At 35.8% G+C, this 19,819-nt stretch overlaps 1 protein-coding gene and 1 pseudogene across 1 annotated transcript in view; both read left to right on the forward strand.

Annotated features, from left to right (window-relative positions):
• ARSJ (arylsulfatase family member J) overlaps nucleotides 1-18,848 on the forward strand; it is a 116,879-nt gene extending 98,031 nt beyond the window's left edge. The window contains exon 2 of the mRNA XM_074228623.1: nucleotides 16,753-18,848. Within this exon, the coding sequence (XP_074084724.1) occupies nucleotides 16,753-18,154 (1,402 nt within the window). The 3' untranslated portion in view covers nucleotides 18,155-18,848. The remainder of the gene's footprint in view (nucleotides 1-16,752) is intronic.
• Nucleotides 5,394-5,873, forward strand: LOC141517544 (small ribosomal subunit protein eS25 pseudogene; annotated as a pseudogene).
• Nucleotides 18,849-19,819: the final 971 nt, after the last annotated feature.

A 19,819-nucleotide genomic window follows, 5' to 3' on the forward strand; every position in this document is an offset into this window, starting at 1 on the left:
CATTGAAATGTTAAACCCCCAAATATTACTGAGATAACTGTCAATTTTGTTTAGATGTGTACGGTTTTTAGTAGAGCTGGTCATAAAGACTCAGTGCTTTGGTTTAATTTTACTCATCCCACCCCCTTCTACTTGCACTCACACACACACACACACACACACACACAATCAGAGATAAACACACACATACATACTTTGGCTTATCAGATTCCAATCTTCAAAGGGTAGGCCTAAAAGGAAAATACTTCAGTGTAACTTCCATAGTAAAACAAGAGGCATACCACTTAGCCCTGCCTCCCCCAAATCATTTCCCTCATGGTCTTGCCACGATACCTGAAACTCCTGCCACTAAAGTCAGTTATTTAGGTTAAAGTAGTGTCTCATTTCTAATTGGAAGAATCATAATTGAGAACAGTTCACTAACCATCTTAAAACAATGAAAGAATGCAAAAAAAACTGGTCTTGGTAATTTCAGTGTTGGCCTGAAAGAAATGTCAAGAAGTACACATGAAACTAATCTTGAGAGGACTGACTCAAACCAATGTGAGAAATGTTTTCTGGAATGAGTCATCACCATTAAAGATGCAGTACTTATCCCTCTGGGATTCTGCACCAATGTTCCACTTTGTAGGACAGCCCATTTGAAGGATTCATTATACTGCAAATTAAGAATCAATGCATAATCAATAAATAACCAGATAATCACTGTTCAACTGAGTCAGTTATTTTATTGTTTTACCACCCCATCAAAGCCCATGCATGTCTCTTCCTCTTCCTGTAGGATTTATATATAGCAGAGTGCTGAGAAAGGTGGAGATGCAGTTATTGCCTCAGTTCCCTTCTTTTATGAGTTTACAAATTAGAAGGAGAGGAAATAGAAGCAAATAAGTATAATAAAAATGTTCTTTGAGGTTAGGAAGAGGAAGAGACATGCATGGGCTTAAATTCATCAGAATAGGCTTCAGTGATCAAGTAACATATTTGAGCTGGACTTTAAAGGATTTGGGGAGATAAAAATTAGGCAAGTATATTTTAAATAATCAAGAGGATCAAGGAAAGGCTGGGTATTCTTGTTTTTCTTTGCTTTTATTAGAGAAGACAGTATGGTCTTCCCTCCCACCCCCTCCCCCAAAAAGGTTCTTTCTGTATGCTTTATCTGGACCTGATGATTAAACTATTATATCAATAACAAGCATGCTCTGACAGATTCTACTAAAATGAGAAAGCTTTAAATATGAACACTTTTTAAAGAAGTGATAAATATGGGGAACACAGAATAAAAATTTCAATGACTATTTAACAGATAAGAAACAAATGGCTCCAATTCATAATCACTTATCTTTATATGTTTTTGCTTTCATTTACTGGTTAAAACAAAGGCCAAAATCAACACCAAATGGGAAAAAAGGAAAATAAATGAGAAGTCATTTCATGTCATTAAAGCAGCTCAAATTTGAGCTCTAATATGTAGGAATGGACAGAAATTAAGGTGATAGATTTTTTTTAGAGAACTTCTAACTAATGTAAAAATATTTGATGTTGAAAGTGGACAGAGTACCAGGAAAAAAACCTCTGTGAGTAAATCCTTTATCTTTTTTTGCCAAATGGAAAGGCATGAGTGATATTCTAATATAAATTTAGATTATGGTTTTATTCGAAAGTACTATGGATGATGGTATTACTTCACATATCAAATTTTTATAGCCCTGGAAGATGTCTTAGAATATAATGTGAAATCAAACCAAGAATATATGTAGTTAAATTGAGAAGAGGGACAATGAAAAAATGTGAAATGGAGTAGAACTGCTAACATGTTATTCCCATCCACAGTAGAACTCGATATACTACATTTGAGCAAATCATATCCATTCATCATTATCTGATTATTCTACTAAGAAATATCAGTGGTTTCTAAAAAGATGAGGTTGAAAAGGTTAGGTTGACCTAATATATAGAAATGTATGGAGATGATACTCAACTGTTAATAGTTGAGAAAAGAAAGTTCAAAGAATGAAAAAGATGACTGAAAACTCTTAAAAGTATCACCAAGAAGACTTCAGCAACTCTGACTTGAATACCTACATTTTCTCATATAAAATCAGAGGAAATATCTATGTATATATTAAGGGCACCTTTAATGAAATAAAAGAGATAGCTGGTTTTCTCATTTTAAGAGACTACATCTTTAAAATTGATTGAGAGGTATAGAGGATATAAGATCTTTTTGTTTCTGTCAATTGCAGAAAAGGACTAGACTTAAAGCAAAATTCAACCACTCTCTTAGGTAACTGGATAGTATTATTCAAAGCATATACAATTACTTACAATCTTTTCTGCTTACCACTCCTGGCTAAGGAAAAGAAAGAGACTATCCAAATTTCCAGGTATTCATTATTTCAGGGATTATCACTAATTTAGGGAAGTAGGTTAAGTTAGAAAGATCCTAGCATTTGGGTACAAAAGGGTGCTCATGAAAAAGAATATAAACAAATACAAGGACTTATAAGAGGACTATAAAAGAATGGGGGACAGAAATTGGGCTAGTTTGGCTGGAATTGAGAGACCATGAAGAAAGCAGTATTAGATAGCATTGGAAAAATTCCCCTAAGGCCAAGTACCTCTTAAGTAAAATTACCAGAATTAGTAAAGCATTTACATTCCACTCATAAACTCCACTTCCTAAAGAAGGATACACTTACCCTCATAGGCTACCAAACAAATGTCATGTTATCCCAGCTGTAGCCTGGTCCTGGTCAAAAAAACTTACTCAATTTTGGACACAAAGGGGACTACAGTGAACCAAATGGTGAGTTTTCCACTAAATTTTAACTACATTGCATAGTCTGATTTCCATCTGAGATCATCTTCAATTTACGCTATATTAGTTTTAGACTGTGAGCTCCTTGAGGAATAGGGAAAGATTTTGACCTTTATTGCTTTTCCTCTGACTCATAGTAGGTGTTTAATATTTGCACATTGCCTTAATAGAAGAATAAAGCCACTACATGAAAATTAATTTTCATTTACTGCTAATTTGAGATAACTAATTTTAATACAAAAATTAGACTAATTGTGAAATGTGAAATATCTTTAAGTAAGCTTAGGGTTCTTATTGAGCAAAAAGAACAGCTGTTTTCCATTTTCTATGATGACAGAACAAGAGGAAACAGAACTACACTGTAGCATGAGAAATGTAGGTTAGAAGAAAGAGAGAATTCCCTGACTTTTAACTGAACTCTGAGATGGGTTGCTATGTGAAATCTTCATAAGTATATGTATATTATATATACATATATATAATATGCATATATGTATATTATATATATTTGTAGAAATTTGTGTATATTTATGTATATATTTGTATATTTATATGTATGTGTGTATTTGTATAAATATATAGATTTGAAAATGGACTATAGAGTCCCCTCTATTAGAAAGATTCTAATATTTATATTTATACTTTTATTTATATTTTATAGTACTTTATATACATTTATATGGTATTCTAAAGTTTGTAAAACAATATACAAATTATCTCATTTGTTTCTCAAATCAGTCTTATGAGAATTAGCGTTATTATCACCACTTAATATGTGACAGAACTGAGACAGAGAGAGGTTAACCAACTTGCCTAGGTTCACACAACTAGTAAGTATCTAAGGATAGATTTGAATCTTCAGGATACTATGCCAAGAATTCTATCCACTGTACCACTTTGCTCCCCAGAACCCAATATCACTTCCAACTCAGGATGAAGTTTTGGAATAGAGATTGATTACAAGTAAACTCAAAGAAATAATATTATTGTCTGATTGACTAATCCAAGCCAAAGAAGCATTTTTCCCAGGAGTTTCGGGGGGGGGGGGGGAGTATGTCCATTTCCCCACCTAGTACCTTAAATTAAATCCATAGGATTCTTAACTATTAAACTCAGTGCATACCCCAGAGGACAGACAGGGACCTCTGCCATGTATGACTTGCCAGAGGTTCACAGATACTGTTTTATGGGAAATATTTCCAAGCCACTTTTATATTACTATAGATGAGAAACATTTGTGCATAGACATAAAGACTAATTGAGCTTTTTTGAGAGGTTAACTTGTTCAGTTATTTCAGTTGTGGTAGATGCCATTTTGGGTTTTTCTTGGCAAAGATACTGAAATGGTTTGCCATTTTCTTCTCCAGCTCCTTTTACAGATGAGGAAATTAAAGAAAATAGGGTTAAGTGACTTGCCTAGGGTAATACAACTAGTGTCTCAGTTTAAACTTGAATAAATGACCATGGATTGATTTCTTGTGCCATTCAAAATGAATATGACTATAAACAATCAGTCAAATAAATTTCTTTGGGTCTTTGGAAAAAAGAAAGATTCAGGAGAATAAAAAGTAAAGGGAGATATCAGAATAACTTCTTTTATTATTATTTTTTTAGTTTTTTTTTTCAAGGCAGTGGGGTTTAAGTGGCTTGCCCAAGGCCACACAGCTAGGTAATTATAAAGTATCTGAGGCCAGATTTGAAGTCAGGTACTCCTGACTCCAGGGCCAGTGGCTCTATCCATTGCACCACCTAGCTACCCCCAGAATAACATTTAAAAAAAATAGATACTTAGGTAGAGCCAAGATGATGACATGAGAGCAGAAATTCCTGGAAACTAAACTTCCAAAACTTCAAAAGTCATCAAATTATGAATCTAGCCAAAATTTCAAGGAGCAGAACCCACAGAAAGACTGATCCAGTGCTGGCCTCAGAGCAGCCCTGTGGTGGGAAACTGCAGAACTACCCAGCACTTCCAGAGCACACAGTCCACAGATAGTAAGAGGGCTCAGGGAGACTTCAGAGGTCTCTTCACTCTTCCTGGGGCAGGACTCTGCTGTTTGCCCACACTCAGATCCAGGGCCCAGTCTGGGTCACCACACTATCATAGTGAAGCAGGGATCCTCCTCACAGTTCCAGGACACAGGGGAGGGCTTGTGGTCATCCACAGACCAGCACACAGGCAAGAGACATTGGAGGAATTAAGCTCCCTGGGGGAGTGTCCCAAACCCCCCAAAGCCTTGGATATTCGGTAAATTAGTCAAAGACTGAGGAAACGAGCAAACAACAGAAAAAGAAGAATCTGACAATAGCAAATTACTTTGGTCCCATGGAGGATCAAAATATACATTCAGAAAATGACAAAGTTGAAACTTCTGTACCTGAAGCCTTTAAGAGAAATAGGAAATGGGCTCAGAAAAGACTTTGAAAAGCAAGTAAAGGAGGTAGAGGGAAAATTGGGTAGAAGAAATGAGAGCAATGCAAGAAAATCATGAAAACCAAGTCAGCAACTTAGTCAAGGGGATCCAAAAAATATGGAAGAAAATAACATTTTAAAAAGCAGTTTAGGCCTTTCTGTCGGTCATCTTAGCTCGGAGGTGGTTGCAATAAGAGTTCCTGAAGCCTCGCCATGCCACCCAAGGACAACAAGAAGAAGAAAGATGCCAGCAAGTCAGCCAAGAAGGACAAAGATCCCATGAACAAGTCTGGGGGCAAAGCCAAGAAGAAGAAGTGGTCCAAGGGAAAAGTCCGAGACAAGCTCAACAATTTGGTTCTGTTTGACAAAGCAACGTATGACAAACTCTGCAAGGAGGTCCCCAATTATAAACTTATCACCCCTACAGTAGTCTCAGAGAGACTGAAGATTCAGGGTTCTTTGGCCAGAGCAGCCCTCCAAAGGTCTGATCAAGCTGGTTTCCAAGCACAGAGCTCAAGTGATATATACTAGGAACACCAAGGGTGGAAATGCTCCAGCTGCTGAGGATGCATGAAATGGTTCAACATTTTTGTGTACATTTTCAAAAATAAACTTATTGGACTAAAAAAAAAAAGCAGTTTAGGCCAATGGAAAAAAAGAACCCAAGAGGAAAATGAGCAGATTTGGGCAGTTGGAAAAGGAGGTAAAAAAGCTCTCTGTAGAAAATTACTCCTTCAAATGTAAAATGAAACTAAAGGAACTGATGACTTTTCAAGAAATCAAGAAACAATAAAACAATCCCAAAAGAATGGAAAATTAGAAGAAAATGTGAAATATCTCATTAAAAAACAACTTGACCTAGAAAATAGATCCAGAAGAAATAATTTTAAAATTATTGGGCTACCTGAAAGTCATGACCAGGAAAAGAGCCTAGGCTTCATCTTTCAAGAAACAACGCAACAAAATGGCCCTGAGATGCAAGAAGCAGAGGGTAAAATAGAAATTGAAAGAATCCACCGATCCCCTCCTCAAAGAGATCCCAAAAGAAAAACTCCCAGGATATTATAACCAATTCCAAAACTCCCAAGTCAAAGAGAAAATATTCCAAGCTGCCAGAAAGAATCATTTCAACTATTTAACCATGGCTCTACAGTCAGGATTACACAGGATTTGGTAGCATCTACATTTAGGGTTCATAACACTTGGAATATGATATTCCAGAAGGCAAAAGAGCTTGGATTACAACTGAGAATCAGCTATTCAACAAATGTGAACATCCTTTTCCAGGGGGAAAAATGGACTTTCAATAAACAGGGGACTTTCAAACTTTTCTGTTGAAGCAATCAGAACTGAACAGAAAGTTCACTCAGATGAAGCATAGAGAGGGTGGATGGGAAGGACTATTTATGAGGGATTTAATAATGTTGAACTGTATGTTTTCCTGCATGGGAAGAAGCTACTGATAACTCATATGAACCTTCTCATAAGAACAGTTAGAAGGAGCATATATAAGACACAAGAGGGAGTTGAATATAATGGTATGATATGGTATAAATATGGAACCAATGCATGTTAAAGGAAAGTACTGGGAGGAAAGGAAAGGACAGGAAGAAGGGGATAAGATATTTCACATAGGAATCAAGAGAAAGCTTTCACAATGGAGTGGAACAAGGGAAGGTGAGGGGGAATAAGTGAGCCTTTATTCTCATCAGAAATGGCTCAGAAAGAAAATAACATGCACCCTTAGTAGGGTACAGAAATCTATCTTATCCTAGAGAAAAATGAGAGGAAAAAGATGGAATAATGGGGACAGGGGGAGGAGAGGAGGGTGTAGGTGATAGAAGAGAAGGAAGATCATGGGAGAGAGTAGTCAGATACAGTCCACTTCTGAGCAGGGCCAAGGAAAAAGGAGAGAAAAAATAGAATAAATAGGAGTGGGGAGGAATATAATGGAGGGAAATACAGCTAGTAATAGTGACTGTGGGGAAATATATTGAAGCAACTTCTCTGATGGACTTAGAATAAAGAAAGCAACTCATCCCAAAGACAGAGTTGATGCAATCTGAACACAGACTGAAGTGCATTTTTCTTTTCTCTCACTTCATTTCCCTTTTGGTTTCTACTATCTTTTTTTTGGGGGGGGGGGAGATTCACAAAACTATTGTAATATGAAAATAAATAAATCATAGAACACAAAAATAGATACTTAATTGGAAATTTAATATTGAATATCAATACAAATGACTTTGCTTGGTTACTATTTACATTCAAATTAATTGCAGTATATGATGTGCCATAATGCTTTTCAGTCATTCCTTCTAAAGTCTTATCACAATTCCTTTGGTCATTCATTCTGATTCATTTCAGGTGATCTTTGATTCTTATGGTTCTGTTTATTTTTTTTTGCATTTTTCCAGAAAAGGCTATGATTTCTTTGTATTCTTCATATTTTCTCATATTACAGCTGCCTTTAGATATTTTGCAAATATATGCAAAACAGTAACACTTATTTTTTTTGGAAATATATTTTATTAAATGTTATTCATGTAAATATGTGATAGTTTTATTATTTTTAAACAAATAGATAAATATGCCAGAAACAGCAGTTTACATTTGTAAATAACAATAGAATCACAAAAATAAAAACTGCTTAATGGAAGGCAGCTGGATTCTCTCATTTCTGTATTCAATCTGGTATGTTATGTTGTTTTGGTTGAAGGAAATCTAGCCCCATATAGATATACAGTGGGAAAAGGGAAATGTTTTAACAGGCAAATAGCATTATCATGAAAATAATTTTGACCTCACAGATCCCCTAAAAGGGACTTGCCCCAATGATCAAGAATACACTTTGATAGTGGCTGATCTAGACTATTAAGACTGTAGCTCAGACACATTAAATGACTAGCTTAAAATTACATGGATGTTAAATGGCAAAGTGACTCTAACTTCAAATCCAGCATCCTTTCCTTTGCACCATACTCCTTCCCTGATATATGTTTATGTTATTTCCTCCTACTATAGGGAGATAGGGCGTATTTCATTTATCTGTTTATCTTTCTTAGTACCCAAATCTTTATTTTTATCCATATCAAAAAAACATACAGTTTTCTTATGGGTAAGAGGGTTGGTAAAGTTGTCCTCTAAGTCCTCTTTTTTTTAGGTTTTTGCAAGGCAAATGGGGTTAAGTGGCTTGCCCAAGGCCACACAGCTAGGTAATTATTAAGTGTCTGAGACCAGATTTGAACCCAGGTACTCCTGACTCCAGGGTTGGTGCTTTATCCACTATGCCACCTAGCTGCCCCTCTCTAAGTCCTCTTATTGTTTTCAGTCAGGTCCAGATCTGTGGATTTCTTATTAAAGATACGTGAACAGTTTGCCATTTCCTTCTCCAACTTGTTTTTACTATATGAGGAAACTGAGACAAACTGGGTTAAGTGACTTGTGTGGTAGTACACAGTCTCTGAGGCCAGATTTGAACTCAGGAAGATGACTTTTCCCTGACAATAGAACCAACACCCGGTCACTTCACCTGACTGCTCCCTACCATTCTACAATTCTGAAGACAAAGCCTAGAATAGAAGTCAAATTTCCTAACTCTTTCTCCAGGCCTCTTCCATTTACACATTTAAAAATGTAAGCATAATTTCTTCTAGAATGCCATATCTATGTTTCACCAGCTACCTGATATTCATATGATAATCTGAAGACCCAATGGGAAAATAAACACAAATGAAATTTTTTGAAGAGTATAACACAATATATTCAAATAAACTTAATTAAACTTATGAAAAAATTACAGAATTTTCTTGAGTTTAATCTCAATATTACCTAGTTCCACAAAGTTAAGATGTCTTATGTCTTTCCCACTCACCTGGCTGTGGGATTTAATCTCTCTATATCTCTGTTTTTCTTATATATAAAATGTATAAAAGATAGTCATACTTTCCACTTCACCAGGATATTGAAAGAATTAGATGTACAAAATACTGAAATTGCCTTAGCTAATAAAGCATTTGTTCAAAAACTGCAATGCTTTATGAAAGTACATTTCTGGAGATCTAAACAGTACCAGGTGTGATAGGGTAATTTGTGCACTTCTAATCTCAAAATGGCAAGACCTAGTTAACTTTAAATGAATAGGTAGTTTTTTTTAAAAGCTAAAGAGAAATGAGAATGATGGCTGTTGATTTTAACAGTGTTGGTATCAATTATAGGGCTTACTATTATTCATATGGAATTTATTTCTTTTCATGTGGTTACCAGATGGTGAGAAAATTCCAATGCATTTCAAAATTCATTTACTGTTTTTGAATTAAATAATGCATTTGTTCAAAAGATATTATATGAAAATGCAGGGTTTTTTTTAGTTAATTTGTGATTATGCAAAAATAAAGTTAAATCTAAATAAACCTATCACTTAGCCTGTAGCATCATTTGACTTAAAAAGCCTAGAGGAAATATAACTGTGGAATTTTAGAGATGGAAAGTATCCTAGAGTTGACTTTCCTTCCATACAAGCATTTATTTTTCAACACTTGACAGATAGCCATCCAATTTAGGTGTGTTTTTTCCATGTCCAAAAATGCATTTCTTATCCATCATCTCCCTGTCCTCTTCTTTATCAGTCTTAAGAAATCATGGTTGACCTTTCTTTTGATTGAGGTTTTTAAAGACTTCCAAAATTCTTTATTTTTATAATACTGATATCATAGTATAAATTGTTCTGATTCTATTTATTTTTCACTACATCATTACATATAAATTTTTCCATGTCTCACTGAAACTACCTTTTTCTTCATTTCTTACAGCACAATAGTATTATATTATTTCCATATAACACAATTTCTTTAACCATTCCTCTGTTTTAATACCTTGAGTGTCATAAAGGCCATAGCCTAATGTGGTAGATCACTGTATTATTGACTTGTTCTAGTTCTTAGGAAGTCATTTTTTATGTAGAATTGAAAAAATGTCTCCCACAAATTTGTTCCATTTTTGACATAACTTGCTTGCAAGAGGAAAATGTAGTGTAATAGAAAGTCACTGACTTTACAATCAAAAGATTCAGAATGCCTGGGTTTTTTAGAAATCTTTACTCAACTATTTAGCAGTCATGAAATGTTAGCTTAAAACTGCTATCAACCAGTTTCAGTTCTTCTGGATTTTTTTAAAACTTAATTAAATCCTCTGAACTTTTTATAACTTAGTATTTTTTAACTTCAAATTTCATTTTGTGAATTCTAGTCTATTGTTTCAGATGATGAAGATATTTTTGAATGCTAACTCTTCCATCTATCTATAAGATTTATGCCCATGGATAAAGGCATAGAACAGGATATAGCCAAGAACCAAAAAGGAAAAAATGGCAGTCCACTGCAGGTAAAAGTTGAATCAGAACCTACTGTTATATCTGGATCATGGATTTCCAAAGTGACCCTTGCCACCACATTCCTATTTTTTCCACTTGATCCTCTTTTCCACTGTTTCCAAGGAATCCTAATTGGGGGTGGGGGTGGGGGAGAAAAGCAAGATGCACAACTAGTGAAATTCAAACAAAGGTGGGTAAACTATGGCAATATAAATCGTCAAAAGGATTTATGTTCGTTTAGGGACTAGATTGCTTATCAAGTCCCTTTGAACTCTGAGATTCTCTAGTTTCTTGCCCTTTTTGTCATTTATCATCTGGAATTTATAGTCAAAAGAGACTTGCCTGAAGCACCAAGAAGTTAAGCAATATTGTCATTGGCTCCAAGGTGGCATAGGTCAGGGCAAGATTTGAATCTAGATCTTTCATACCCTAAAGTCTACTTTTCATAATCTACTATCCTTTTGTTAAGAATGCCCATTAAAAGATAATAAATAAATGACTTATTATCACAGCCCCAACAATAAAGTATACTCCAATGCTCCACGTGAAGTTGACTCTAGCTAAGTAAGGAGTTCTTAGCCTAGAGTCTATGCACTTCTTTTGCTTAATTTTGATATCTGAATATAAATCTAATTTCTTTTTGTTATCTGATTTATTTTGTTTTATTAATTTAATTATAATATCTTACTCCTAAAAGGAGTCCAGGCTTCATCAGACTTTGAAAGGGTCCAGGACACAATGAAAGATTCCCTGGAATTTCACCTCATAGAATGATCTGGTAGAACACAAATTACAGCAGACTCTTCCAAGCTAGAAATGCTTTAAAGACCAAAGACAGTGATGTTGATCATCTATGGTCAGACCAGATATAGTTCTGTAAAGATACTCATCAGCAGGTTGACTCTAGGGCAGCCATTTGTCATTATGTGTTCCAAGCTTATAAATATTAGTATACAAAGGCCCTGTGCTTACACAATTATAAATCCTGTCCTTAGTGAAGTGGCTTAACTGGAAGTACAGCAGCTTCCAAAGAGTTAAAAGATTTACAAAGTGGTGTCCATTCATGGCAGACAGAGCCAAAACTCAAATGTGTGACTTCTGTCTCCAAAGTCCATTTCTAGCATTCTTCACCAACTTCATTTTCTTTGTATTTAGTGATATCTCAAGTATTGGGTATGGAAATGAAGAATCTAATTTTTAAAAGAAGGAAATCAGGTGGAAAATTATTGAAACAAAAGCTGGAATTAATGAAATAGATGATTTGGTGATGTACATATTTTTCAGGAGATGACAGGTTAAATTAAGTATTTTCTCTTTCTGAAATATCCTTCTCTGTCTTCTCTGACAATGCCAACTCATACTTCATTCAAATCTCACTCCAAGCCCTTTATGATGTACAGTAATAATAGCCCTAATGAGCACTGCTTCAAAGTGATATCATTAATACATTGCAACCACACCTCACCCAAATAACTTCATGAACCATTGCTTGGTGATTTCTCAATATACAAGACAGATGATGAATAAGCCTCAGCTAGTTCTTGAGCCTCATTGACTTTATCTTTGCTGACTGTCAAGCTGTCTCATGCTTATTGTGTGTAAATAAACATGATTCTTCTGAAACTTTACTGCCCTTGGTGATATTTTGCCTAGGTATTTTTTTAAAGACCTAAGCATCAACCATGCCAACAGGTTAAGCCACATTATCATATATTTGTTCACATATTATTTGCACCTGGTGGTTAATGTTTTACCTGGGTATGCCTAAGTTGCCTAACTTGATTCCTCAAGGGGAGAAACCTTTCATCACATTTCTGTGTATATTTTATTATGCTTTACATGAAGCAAATGCTTCTTAATTAAGGCAGATTGGGAGTCAAGGAGACCTGGATTCAGATATTACCTCATATTCTTTCTGTGGAGCACTTCACCATAATAGTATATTGTGTGGCCCAGAAGTTTTTCAGTTTCTTAGGGCAAAGTAGAAACTAAATTAACATGTTGATCTTTGTTGAAAATTCGTTAATTTGGAGGAATTCTATGACTAGAACTGAAAGGGACTCTGGAGATAATCTACTCAATCTACTACTAACTGAGAAATGTTCATGATGTCTGTTTTGCCCTAAAAAACTTGGAATTATGCATTTTAAGCCATACTACTTCATTCCTAGACACTTATCTTTGCTTCAGTTCATTCACCTAGAAAATGAAGGATCTGTGTTCAATAACACCTAAAGTCTCTTGGAGCTCTAAATCCAGAATCCTATTTTTAGATCTATTTAACATTGAGGAATGATCAATGTAGTTTGTCCTTTGTTTTAACTTGTGTGTGAATTGGATTTAAGTGAGGCAGAGTTGCACAAAGTTGTCAGCTTCAGTTTCTCTTTCAGAGACATCAAAGTCCAGTGACAAATTGAAACCACTGGTCATGACCTGGGATGAAGTGGATGACCTTGACATCTTCAATGTCTGACCAAGTTCTAAGTGCTCCACAGGGCACTTTCTTTGAAACTAAAGGCAAAGTAGAAACTAAATTGGTGTAGCTATGTGGAAACATGAATAGAAGGCTGGCCCAAAAGTCATGAAGATCATTTTCCTAAGTTCAAATCTGACGTCATGTTGTGTGATCCTTGGAAAGTCACTTAACCCTGTTTTTCTTAGTTTCCTCATCTGTAAAATGAGCTGGAGAAGGAAGTAGAAATCCGCTATAGTATCTTTGTCATGAACAGTCAGACAAAATTTAAACTAAACAAAAGAAACTAAACTAACATGCAATTCTCTATTCCATATTTGGAAGGAATTGGAAGGAATTGGAAATCTAGAGCTAGAAGAGACTTCAAGGGCCACCCAACCCAACCCCACATTTGTGGAATGAAGAAACTGAGGCCCAAATAAATTAAGTGACTTGCTCAAAATCATGTAGCAATGTAGCAGAGACAAGCCCTCTAACTCACAACCACCCTGGAAAATAAATTAATTTTATAATTGGGGAAATTGAGGCAGGCAGAGGTTAAGTGATTTGCCCATATTAAGCCCACATCTATAGATGCATTATGTAATACTATTATATTAAAATTATCTTTTTAAATTTCTTAACTTTTTATTCTCATTTCCAGGCATGGTCAGAACACTAACTTGAAAGATAAGTCATTCTAATAACAAGAGAAGAAGTGACTAAATCTCCTATATAATATAATTTCCAGAATGTGTTTTTGAGATTTATTGGTCATACCTATAAAGTTCCTTTTTACTTAGGGTTTCTAGAGAATTTTCTCAAAAAAATCAATCATCATTTTGTATCTCAATAACTAGTAATCTACAATGTTTGTATGATTCAATTAGCATTCCATTGTCTATTATGTGCCAGCAGGCACTCTAAGTGCTTTACCAATATTGACTCATTTGATTCTCCCAACAACCTGAGGTATAAGTACTATTATATTTCCCATTTTACATATGAGTAACTGAGGCAATCAGTACTTAAGTGACTTGTCCAAAGTCTCAGAGGTAGTAAGTGTCTGAGGGATAATTTAGACTCATATCTTCTTTATCTGAGCCCAGCCCTCTATCCACTGTGCCACTCTAGCTACCTTGAACATATATTCAAACATACTCCACCAAACACAGATAAACACACAAAATACATACATAAACTTGCATTCCAGAGAAATATATATTTTATGTCTGTATATTTACATCATATGTATATGTATATATATATATATACATATACATATGATGTATGTGTGTGTAGTGACCTAATGTTCACATCTTGGACTCATAGAAAACCCATAGGTTTATGTATTAATCACAATTCCTGGAAAGAATATAATCTTTACATCCAAGAAATATCTTGTTGTTTTAGATCCTATTTACAAGGGGTTTTAATGAAAAATAAATCAAAAGCTAAAAACAAAAAACTGAAAATATCGTTGAGGAAAATGTGTAAGACCTAATTTTCTTTATTTCTTTGGGAAAGGAGTTCTTAACACTTAACATTTAATCAGTGTTAATCTAGCACAGTTTTCCTGCAATTATGTATTGTGAAGATCAAAGATATTTTTTGTTGTTGATGTTTTCTTTTGGTTTTTCCCTAACCTGATTGCTGTAGTTAATGAAAAGTTCTGTGGCTAGCCTCAACTCAGTAGTCTTTTGAATGAAAAACATGTCAGCACAGCTGCAAGTATCTAATGACTGTAATGTAAATTGAACCTTGGAAAGGGAATTTCTTCATTTCCCTTTCTTTAATAGTTATTTGCCCTACTAATGAAATAGAAATTGTATATATAAAAAAGAAATTGAACCTTGTTTAGAACACTATAGAATCTCCCACCCTAACAAGATTGAGTTCTGAGTGGGAATAAAATAAATTCCAAGTATAAAATATCTTTGCAATCTTATGCATTTATAATGTCAGAATACAATATCTCTTTTGTTAATTAATTTTTTGATGAGAAAAAAACTTGAGGAATTTTTAACCCCAATTCTGGTTTCAATAGATTTCCTTATCTATTCAAACTTTTCAGTCATCATTCTTTCTTTCTCTTTCCCTTAATAATCATATTTGCCTTTCCACTAAAGATAACCCATCCAAGTAGTCATTCATTCTGTTCTCCTCAATTCACAGGCCTAATTCTCATTTTCTGCCATCGCTCCTATACTATTTCCTCATAAGCAGTTTGTGACTTTTTTCTTTAATTCTCCAACAATCAATTTATTTTGCTAATCTTAAACCTAACTCTCCCCATCTTTGTTGCTGACATTTGCTTACCTCCAAATGTTTCTTTCAAAAAATTAAGACACTACTTCTTGGCATTCAGAGTTTTCTAATATGACATCATCCTACTTCCAGTTGTAGATGTTATCATTACTCTCACTGTAAATTCTATGCTGGAGCTTAACAACAACACCTTGTTAATACTGTTATCTGGAATTCTCTGTTGGAAATGTCTTTCCATTCACTTTTTACTTGAATTTCTACTGAGCCTTTAAAGTCCAAGTAGTATATAATGTAAATTACATGTATTTCCTGGATTATGGTAGTGTGGCTATCTCCTAGAGTATACAATAGATGCTACATAGTATTTTGCATTCAGGAAGCACTTAATACATATTGTATTTATAATTACATCCTGTCCATAAAATTCCCTAGTCTTTAAAATCTTCTAAGATGTATTTTTAAAAATATAATTTTAATGATATCTTTGATTTTTTTATCCCCTTCATTATCCAATATACCCCTCCTCTTTGCCCTTATAACAACCTCTTATAAGAAAAAAAAAACACACTAAAAACAAAGAAACTATTCAGCAAAGTTAACCATGGATCCAAAAATCCTGATGTGACATGCAGCATTCCACCCCAGTAGTCCCACATCTCTATGAATAACTGAAGTTGCTGACAAGGTAAAGCACCTTCTTATATCTTTTCTTTGAGGTCATTCTTGGTCACTATAAATCCTCAGCAATTAGCTGTCATTGTTTTGTTGTTACTGTTCTTGTGTTGACATCATTTTACTTAATATTTGTTATTTTCATTTAAATCTTCTCTTCTCTTATTTTCATCATATTCAGCCTTTCCTTAGTGATATTCCATTATATTATTTTACACAATTGACACAGTCATTCCCTAATTGATGGGCATCTATTTTGTTTCTAGCTCTTTGCTAAAAGGGGGGGGAAAAGCATTTGTTTCATGAAGTCAATTATGTTTCAAAAATATAAAATGGAATGTAAGATTCTTGAAGATAAGTAATATTTTTTGAAAAAAACTTTGTTTTTAATAGTATAATAGTATAATATTTGAATAGCTTAATAGTAGATTTTTAATAAATGTTTGTTAAATTGAATTAAATTACATTGATAATTTCATACAAAACATGAGATCACTGGAGAAATCCATGAGTTAGGGAACAATGATTGAGGCACATTTCAGATATTAACTAAATGTTAATAAGTATTTCTAAAAGGTGTTATTTTCTATAGTAACAATAGAACTATAGTGTATGTGTATGTGTATATATATATATATATATATACATATATATATATATATATTACTTTCTGCAAAGACTACTGAAGAAATTTGTTTAATCCATGTAAAATATACCTGTCCTCTATTTACAGCTTGCATTTTCTTTATTTTTTAAAGGTATCAGATACACACAGGACTTCAGCACTCCATCATAAGACCTACTCAGCCCAACTGCTTACCTCTGGATAATGCCACCCTACCTCAGAAACTAAAGGAAGTTGGCTATTCGACTCATATGGTTGGAAAATGGCATTTGGGGTTTTATAGGAAAGAATGCATGCCAACCAAAAGAGGATTTGATACTTTTTTTGGTTCCCTCCTGGGAAGTGGTGATTACTATACACACTATAAATGTGACAGTCCAGGAATGTGTGGGTATGACTTGTATGAGAATGACAATGCTGCTTGGGACCACGATAATGGTATATATTCAACACAGATGTATACTCAGAAAGTGCAGCAGATTTTGGCTTCTCACAATCCCAGGAAACCTATATTTTTGTATATCGCATACCAGGCTGTTCACTCGCCACTTCAGGCACCAGGAAAGTACTTTGAACATTACCGATCCATTATCAACATTAACCGGAGGAGATACGCGGCCATGCTGTCCTGTTTAGATGAAGCCATCCACAACGTGACCCTAGCTTTAAAGAGGTATGGTTTCTATGACAACAGCATTATCATCTACTCTTCAGACAATGGAGGACAGCCCATGGCAGGAGGAAGCAACTGGCCTCTCAGGGGAAGCAAGGGCACCTATTGGGAGGGAGGGATCCGAGCAGTGGGCTTTGTTCACAGCCCTCTCCTGAAAAATAAAGGAACCATATGTAAAGAGTTGGTGCATATCACAGATTGGTATCCGACCCTAATCACACTGGCCGAAGGCTGGATTGACGAGGACACACAGCTCGATGGGTATGACATCTGGGAGACCATAAGTGAAGGCCGGCGCTCTCCACGAGTGGACATTTTGCACAACATTGACCCCATTTACACAAAAGCCAAAAATGGTTCTTTGGCAGCAGGCTTTGGGATCTGGAACACAGCCATCCAGTCGGCAATAAGAGTACAACACTGGAAACTCTTGACGGGGAATCCGGGCTACAGCGACTGGGTTCCCCCGCAGTCTTTTAGTAACGCTGGGCCCAATCGCTGGCACAACGAGAGGATCTCCTGGTCGGCCGGCAAAAGCGTTTGGCTTTTCAACATCACGGCCGACCCCTACGAGCGAGTGGACCTCTCCAGTAGGTATCCAGGGATTGTGAAGAAGCTCTTACGGAGACTGTCCCAGTTTAATAAAACAGCAGTCCCAGTCAGGTATCCCCCCAAAGACCCAAGGAGTAACCCCAGACTCAATGGAGGAGTCTGGGGGCCCTGGTACAAAGAAGATGAGAAGAAAAGGAAACCAGGCAAGACCAAGGCTGAAAAAAAGCAGAAAAAAGCTAAGACCAAGAAGAAAAAACATCGGAAAAAGGGGCAGTTTCCAAATTGCCAAACAGGCCTTACTCGGGGGTAATCATAACTGGCGTTTGATGAGTGAGACTCAAATCCATCCAGGCTTTGCCCTGTCCTTTCCCTAGGTGAGCTGGCAAAGGCAGCCCCACAGCAAGATGCCTTGGGAAGCCCGGATCTGCTCTCCAACCCAGCCAGTGCCCAGGGGCTCAACTCGCCTCCCAGGCTTCCATCTGGGGACTAGGCGGTCCGGATCTGGATTCTTCCCCGGCCTGGGAGTCAGACACCCCGCAGCCTCAGCACAAAGCTGCGACCTGGGCCCTCTCTGGCCCCTTTCATAAAGGGCCCGGGCACCCCCGCTTCTTGCACTTCAGCAAGTAAACAAGTAAAGAAGGGACCCTGACTCAGACTGAAAGCCCTGCTAGTGGAGAACAAACCTAACACTGATTACCAGAATGCACAACACAAAGCCAAATAGGTGACCTTGGAAAAGATCTAATTTCTTACTGAATTTGTGCGTATGTAAGTGTATTGTATGTGAGTGTGTGTGTGTGTGTGTGTGTGTTATACATCGAAGAAGATGTTTTGCTATTAGGTTTTTGTTTTTATTTTTGTTTTTCCTGGCTGAAATTTTTCTTCCAGCAAAAATAAGTGGTGAGCCTCATATGGGAAACAGCTTGTATCTCATATGATTTTACATGTTACAAGAAGGGCAAGAAAAAGCCTTTGAGAACACTGCCAAAAATGGACTATAATTATTGTTTAATTACTTTAATAAAAAATGATGCTTCTGCATAAAAAGCATAATTTATTTTTTACAGAAACATAATAATTATTTTGCTAACATCAATGGAATGTAAATAATGCTTTTATTGCTTTATTTTTATTTTCCAAGTAACAGTAGAAGTTTAAAATTTTACCCTCCTAAATGACAAAGCACTGTAAAAGTCTGAGTTACTGTAAACACTGCTGGGATGAGGAGAGTACTGAGGTGAAGAATCTGAATGGACCTCATTCAGCCATTATTTTGAATGTAATGAAATGAGGACTTTGCTTAAAAGGTTACCTGGAATATTTCAGTGTGGTTTCTATGCAGAAGCTAGACAACCTTATTGTTTCTATGATCATCATTTAATTTATGTGCCTATTAAAATAGTTTATTTTTATGGTCTTCACAAAGTTAGTCTGGCTTTTCTGTAACTTCTTGGTCACAAAGCAGTTCACCTCAGCAAAATAAAATTTATGAGTGGAGGGATGATGGGGCTTGAGGGTGACTATGAGAAGAGACATTTAGGATGCTTAAATTGGAGGTGCTTCCTTTTATCTTAGAAATTTAGATCATGACAAAAAAGAAAATGAATTGCTATTGTCAGTCAGTATCATTGAGAAATTGTCTTTCCTTTCCATGATCCATCCACCTCTCAAGCTTCAGACTGATTGGGTTAGATAGTGATGCAGGAAGCCATCACCACCTCCTCCTGTATTTGGTCATGCTACCCAGCTTAAAGAGCTCAAACTTTGCCTTGATTGGTGCATGCCCTGAGCCTAAGTCAGCTGAACTAAGGCTCCAAAGCCTCCCCATAGGCAGGTTCTGAGGACCTTGTTTATGATGGCGAGGAGCATCTTCTGCCTCCAGCAGGGAAGCTTGAGGAAGAGAGGGCATTGGAGGAGCATGGCCAAAGGAAGAGTCAATGGGACATTAACGTGAGGCAGACTTTCTAGAGAAGTG

Source organism: Macrotis lagotis, chromosome 3 (assembly GCF_037893015.1).
Source record: "Macrotis lagotis isolate mMagLag1 chromosome 3, bilby.v1.9.chrom.fasta, whole genome shotgun sequence".
Classification (NCBI taxonomy): domain Eukaryota; kingdom Metazoa; phylum Chordata; class Mammalia; order Peramelemorphia; family Peramelidae; genus Macrotis; species Macrotis lagotis.